The 6989-nt window shown below is 43.8% G+C and overlaps 1 protein-coding gene across 1 annotated transcript in view; it reads left to right on the top strand.

Annotated features, from left to right (window-relative positions):
• col4a4 (collagen, type IV, alpha 4) overlaps positions 1 to 6989 on the top strand; it is a gene marked incomplete at its 5' end in the record, with an annotated part of 19303 nt that overhangs the window by 1123 nt on the left and 11191 nt on the right. Inside the window, 18 exon segments of the mRNA XM_035679890.1 lie at positions 138 to 182; positions 466 to 519; positions 618 to 678; positions 831 to 935; positions 1035 to 1190; positions 1309 to 1398; positions 1540 to 1700; positions 1790 to 1862; positions 2328 to 2434; positions 2915 to 3098; positions 3231 to 3299; positions 3393 to 3500; positions 3630 to 3698; positions 4925 to 5074; positions 5299 to 5460; positions 5584 to 5751; positions 5834 to 5977; positions 6233 to 6340. Coding sequence (XP_035535783.1) covers positions 138 to 182; positions 466 to 519; positions 618 to 678; positions 831 to 935; positions 1035 to 1190; positions 1309 to 1398; positions 1540 to 1700; positions 1790 to 1862; positions 2328 to 2434; positions 2915 to 3098; positions 3231 to 3299; positions 3393 to 3500; positions 3630 to 3698; positions 4925 to 5074; positions 5299 to 5460; positions 5584 to 5751; positions 5834 to 5977; positions 6233 to 6340 — 2014 coding nt within the window.

Genomic DNA, 6989 nt, shown 5'->3' with positions numbered 1-6989 from the left:
AACAATAAAGAATAAAGTAAACAACAAACAACAATTAACATTCTTTTAGCTTTTTACCAACATTTTTAAACGTGACAGATTTGAACAGATTTCACAGTATTTTTAACTTTTTGACTCAAAGCGTTTATGTGTTTCAGGGATTTACTGGTAACCCTGGGCCACTCGGAGAGACAGGATTCAAGGTGGGTCAAGAAAACACAAACTTACATCAGATAAAATAATAAATCATAAGCACATAAAGAGAAACATGCATTGTATTAATGCAGAATGTGTGCATTAGTTTATAAATGTATGTTTGAGTATATGGAGTGTGTGTGAGTGTGTGTGTTTCTGGAAATGTTTGTTGGGAGACGAATCTGTAGTTAAAAGAAACAAAGAAACGTGAATACTAAAGAGTCGACTATTGACTGAGATGAAACCAGGATTTTCCCTGTTTTAATGGTGTATGTGTGTGTGTGTTTTCAGGGGATTCCAGGAAGTCCAGGTCTCCCAGGTCTGATTGGACGAGAAGGCCCTAAGGTCAGTTGTTTTAGCACATACAGATAAATACAGGAACCAGGAACAACAGCTGCAGCATTAAGGAACTCACCTGTAACACTGACACTATCTGTTCCCAGGGCATGATGGGAGATCCTGGTCCTAAAGGTCTCCCTCAGGACGCAGACATCACACACACAGGTACGGATCAATACACTGATATTCAAAACATACCGTCGGATTGGTATGATGTCACCATCCTGAATGACGTCATCAGTCTGGTTTGATGTCATCACTCTGGTATGATGTCATCAGTCTGGTATGATGTCAGCTACCTGCCACTTGTCTTCCAGGTGAAGTTGGAGACCCCGGGCCCTCCGGACTGAGAGGCCCCCCAGGAGACCTGGGGCTGATGGGAGTGCACGGGCCCCTAGGAGCCCCCGGCAGATCCTTACCAGGTCAGTACCCTGCAGCCAATGAGCAAGGCAGCATCACATGTAGTGATATTTAGTATGAATGTACATTCATCATTATTATTCTCTGTTGTCCCTCTTCAGGTCCGGCGGGTGTTGTGGGACTGAGGGGTGTTCCAGGATTAAAAGGGGAAAGAGGAGATCCAGGTCAGATGTTTCAAGGCAAACCCTCACCTGGAGAACCTGGAAAACCAGGACGACCTGGACCCAGAGGACTTAAAGGAATACCGGGGGCTCCAGGTACCGGAGAACATAGTCTCTACCTGTCGTTGCTACACCTGTGCCTTCAGACACACCTGGTGATGTCATAATCACTTCTTGTTGTCGTCCCACTGACTTCCTTTTTTTTCCTTTTCAGGTAGTTACTGTCTTCCAGGGTTTCCAGGAATGCCTGGGGAAGCAGGTGTACCAGGGCCCCCGGGTACACCGGGCTTCGAAGGGTTTAAAGGTCAGTGTCTGGACATATTGACTGATTGAATTATGTTTTTATGGACCATAATAAAAAGAACAGCGGCTCCAGGATGTTTCCCTGAGGAACTCCACGTTATTGACATTTATATAATCGTTTTTAAATCTACCTGTGTTTCAGGTAGTAGTGGCGACTGTGCTTGTGGCCCCCCGATTGTCCTAAAGGGTATCCAGGGCCCTGCAGGTTCAACGGGGTCTCCAGGATTCCCAGGAACACCGGGGGCCCTTGGGCTGAGAGGAGATCAGGGTTTACCTGGAGACACAGGAGAGCGAGGACAGCAGGTGAGTCCCCAGATGACAGGGTCAGAGGTCACATCAGCAGCCAGTTGAAGCACAAAGTTTGTTTGATTGGTTGATTGATTTGTTTGCAGGGTCTGGGTGGATTTCCAGGTGTCAAAGGGTTCAAAGGTCAGAAGGGAGAATTCACTGTGGTGGATATTAAAGGTGAGAACACTTACGAATCACCTTTCAATATATCAATAATTTACGATACAACAATTTTATTTATTTATTTAATTTAAAACGACATTAAACACTTTTTTCCCTTGAATGTAAATTTTGTTTAATTTTATTTACCTATTTACTGTATGTGTTTATGTACTTACACTGATCAGCATAACACTGTAAGCACTGCCAGTAACTCTGATTATCTGGCTATCAGGGCTCCTGTCAGTGGGGGGGTATATCAGGCAGAGAGTAAACATTTGGTCCTCAGAGTTGATGTATTAGAAGCAGGAAAAATGGGCAATGTGAGGATCTGAGCCATTTTGAATTTATTGCCCAGATTTTTTTCTAAATAAATTAGAATAAAAAAACAGTAATTGTGTTCAGGCAGAAGTCAGGAAACCTAATTCCTTTGAATTAATAATGTCAGTGTATCAATGGGTCTGATTGGACTTTTGTCTCCAGGTGAGAAAGGAAACATTGGCCAGCAGGGCCCTGCAGGCAAACCAGGATTATCAGGGAGGAGAGGACTCAATGGGCCTCCAGGGCCCCCTGGAAACCCCGGCACCCAGGTCAGTCGCACTCTCTAGTAACACTTTTCCACAGCACTTTTTTCGTGCTGGCTTGGCTAGACTCGCTTTGACGAACATTATTTTCATGGCGGTTAAAGCACAAAAAAACACCGCCACCTTCCTCACTGCAGTATGTAGACTCGTTTTTATTGAAGAATAGCTATCAACACATTTAATTTCCTTTAAATTATTCACAATAGGTGTGACAAGGACTTTTGACAAATGGTGGCTAAGAAGTAGACGTGTTTAACTCCCGTTCACAGACAAACTTTTACTCTTTACACTCAACAATTCTCTTCTTAACTTTTACAAAGAACTTAAACGTGCAACGGCTAGTAAAATATCTTTTAAAAATCTTTCGGCGGGGGCAGCCCAAGTTTGGTTGTTGTGGGCGTAATGAGCAATGCAGCCTATAGGGGTCAGTGGTGCTGCTGTTCTGACTCCCTCTCATCAATACATCACTTTTCTGTTTCTTTTTAGGGTGACAGTTTCTCCAGCTCTCCTGGGGAACGAGGGTCCCGAGGACTCTCAGGGCCAAAGGGATTACTGGGACCTTCAGGCCCCACAGGGCCAAGTGTAGTCGGAGCAGTAGGAGAGCGTGGAGCTCCTGGAAACCCGGGACCACCAGGACTCCCTGGCCCTCCAGGGCCGAAGGGGGTTAGAGGTAGACATGGAAGTCAACTTTAAATTAAGATATATATTATTTCCCAAAATTCCATCATTCTTTCCCTCGACTCCTTCATTAAATTTTCCATAACTCTTTGCATTCCCTGTGTGATTCCATCTCTTCCTGTAGGGGACACTCTTCCCTGCATACCCAGAAACCCTGGCGCCCCCGGAGCGAAGGGAGACACCGGAAATAAAGGTAAATACCATCACCATCTGTCTGTCTGGCTTCATGTTCACCTGTGTGTCTGACCTCCTGGCCACCTTTTGGTTCACCTGCCCGTCTCTCCAGGTTTCACAGGACTCCCAGGTCCTCCAGGTTTCCGTGGCATCACTGGACCTGATGGATCTAAAGGAGACAAAGGATATTCAGGATCCCGTGGACTACCTGGACGACAAGGTACCAGAGCACAGCCGTCACACCTGAACCACACCTGTCCATCACACGATCCATATATACATATAGCATTATTGCTAACATTATCTTTACATACAGTAGTCCTTCGGTAACCCTTTCCTACTCATGCAGGACCCCCAGGTTTTGTTGGAGATGTCGGAGAAGAAGGACCTGAAGGCTTCAGTTATGGTGGAGATCCAGGTACAGTCACCAGTTCGTGATTCCAGATGACACCAAAATGGTCAATTTTTACCTGTTTCAAGTGTTGTTTAGTCTGGTTAAATCGGACTGTGATCGGTATTCATGTTGGTACGATTGTTTTGGGTGAATCTGATCACAGCAATCGGATCAAATCAACTGCACAGAGACTCTTTAGAGAAAGTGATCTGGGCCCGGTCACTAGGAATGGGACGATGTACAATGTTATCGGGATAACAATTAAATTAAATAAAAATTAAATAAAAACAATTTGTATTATCGGAATAATCTTGAATATCCTTACATGGCTTAACCTGAAAAAGATGTCTAACTTGCAAAATCTTATGTGGATTTGGGGATTTACTTTGAATTGCCACAAAGTGGAACCACATCTTTCCACTTTTTACAAAATCCATCACCATGGCTGAAGGATCAGCTTGCTCAATCAACTGTCAAACTAGGCAGTGCTGATCAGATATGGATCCAGTTTCTGTTACTGTGTTGACTACTGGCTGCGACAAACTGTCATGGCATAGACCATAATGCCAAACTGGAGGCTTAAAAGCGGTTCTCCACAAACCAACATGTGATGTCACAATAGGTTCACAGTTGAGGTCAATAAAAATATTTGTTTCTTAACAAACAACACTACTAGTTTTAGTGCTATTTTAAGAGTTTGTAAGGAGATTTTGATATGATTATTGGGATTATATCGCAATTGTTTTGGCCTGAATAAATTGTGGCATAAATTGCCGATTAGGTACAAACTAACTTTGGAGCTTTTTGTTTTTGTGGTGGGAACTTGATGTGAGTGGAGCAGGCTATCACTCATCACTCACTTGATGCACTTAAATGTCCAAAATCCAACAACAAACGAATAGCTACCATTATCCAATTACTTCATGGCAATTAAATGTTTAAGACTCACTTAAACACATGCTGGTCTCAGGAAAAGGTAAAATGATAAAAACTATATAGAAAATGTTCAAAAATGTAAAAAGGTAGAAGAATTTTCCTCCTCTGAGTAAAAGTGAAAAAAGTCAGTTATTCTTCTGGAATCATCATGACTTGGAATACAAGCGGTATTTAGTTGGTTGCAATCTGTAACTTCACCACTAGGTGGCACTGAATCCTGCAGTCCTTTAACTGTGATCAGCTCACAGATGGATGGAAGCCTGTAGAGTCTTTATCAGCTGGGTTTACAGTGTGTCTATATGTGTGTCTACCAGGCTCTCCGGGGCTCCCGGGCTCTTCTGGACTGAGGGGCCCAGCAGGAGACTCAGATGTCGGGTCCTCAGGACCCATTGGCTTCCCAGGGCCAGTCGGCCCTCAGGGACCTAAAGGAGTCCCTGGTCCCCCTGGAACTGACGGACTACAAGGTAAATAACTAAATATATTGATCCATCCATTTTAGTGAATGTTATAAATATATTTAATTTAATCAGCTTAAAAAACTTTGAATTAAAAGATACTTTCCAACAACAATAAGATGATAATTCAAATTAAAAAAAGGAGAAGAAGTGAATTCAGGATGTGTTGATCTGTGCTGAAGCAGTGAAATCAGTCATTCATTTATTCATAATTATTTTCTGTGTTTGTGAAGGAGTCTCAGGGCTGTCTGGGGACCCTGGAACAAAGGGCCAGAGAGGACAGGATGGGGCCCCAGGTGTACCTGGTCCCACTGGGCCAACACCTGACTTCTGTGATTCAGGAAAACCTGGTCCCAGGGGCCTGTATGGCCCTCTGGGACCCATTGGACCCCCAGGTACATTGTTTTTATATCACTTTACTTTTAACTTAACTTTCTTCTTTACTCCACGTTACTTTCCTTTTTTTTTACTTACTTCTTAAGTAATGTGATGTAATTTCTTCATTCATTTCTGTTCAGGTTTTATGGGGGAGAAAGGTGAGATTGGAGAGGAGGGTTCTCCAGGCTTTGGCCCTCAAGGCCCTCAAGGTAAACCGGGCTCTCCAGGTTTCCCAGGGTACCCGGGGCCACAGGGTCCCTCTGGCCTCAATGGAGACTCAGGACTGCCGGGGCCCATCGGTCAGAAAGGTGAGCTCCTCGCACCAGCACATCTGTGTTTAAATGATTCCTGACAACAGAGGTTCACAGAAATACTCATGGTGTGTCTCAGGTCTGATGGGGCCCCAGGGTCTGTACGGAAGGCCAGGGATCCCCGGACAGACTGGGGCCCCTGGAGCCTCTGGGAGGAGAGGCGAGAGAGGGTTGAGCGGACAAGATGGAACTCCAGGATGTGAAGGCCAGAAAGGAGTGAAAGGTAAACACTGAGCGACACTACAGTACTACTGTAGAACTACCATAGTACTACTTTATATAGCACTACTACAGTACTACTCCAGGATGTGAGAAAGGTAAACACTGAGTGATACTGCTACAGTACTGTGATAAACTACCAGTGTAAATATAATGAGTGAGACTGAGAATGAGTGTCATAGATAAACCATCAGTTCTCAGTCTAAATAAAAACTATATTAGTAACATTAGTTCTCTCTCCCATCTGTGTCCCCTGCAGGCTGTAATGGGCCCCCGGGCCCTCCAGGAGATACCACGTGCATCCCCATCAAAGGAAAAAGAGGACCACCAGGATCCGTTGGCCTCAATGGCTTTCCTGGACCACGAGGTCAGAGCTGTTAATCTCTGACCATATTTGAAGTCTTGACTTTGTTCCCTTTCCATGGTCTCAAAAGCATCATGTGTGAGAGAACTTGTCCACTAGAAGGACCCATGTGGTACCCCAGTTGAACCAGGGTTAGAATGTTATTCATGGAGAAAGTGTGCAGTTATTGATTTACCAGGGACTCCAGCACTTTTACCAAACAAGACAGTTTGGAAATAATTGGTTGATACTTATTTACCTGGCAACAATATTATTTACGATGCCAAAATTCTGAAAACTTGACAGTACTTAGGGTAGGGCTGTAGAGTGGATCATTCACTAAACGCTAAGGTTGACGGTTCGATCTCCGGCTCCTCTTGCTGCATGTCCTTGAGCAAGATACTAAACACCAAATTGCTTTCGATGCTGTGCATCACTGTAGGAATGTTGCATGTATTGTAAAAGCACTTTGAGTGGTCAGAAGACTAGAAAGGAACTATACAAATACAGTCAATTTACTATTTACTGGGGAAGCAACTCTTCTTGACCTGATTGAATTGAAATTGAAATTGAAATTGAAAGCCTTTATTGTCATTGTACACAGTACAATGAGATTTGAGAGCAGCTCCGTAAAAGTGCACACATAATTATCACGATATACATACATAATATA

Source organism: Morone saxatilis, unplaced genomic scaffold, assembly GCF_004916995.1.
Source record: "Morone saxatilis isolate NCDOM2014 unplaced genomic scaffold, NCSU_SB_2.0 Contig8, whole genome shotgun sequence".
Lineage (NCBI taxonomy): Eukaryota > Metazoa > Chordata > Actinopteri > Moronidae > Morone > Morone saxatilis.
The sequence above is the reverse complement of the archived record's forward strand: the minus strand, read 5'-3'. Positions and strand labels throughout refer to the sequence as shown.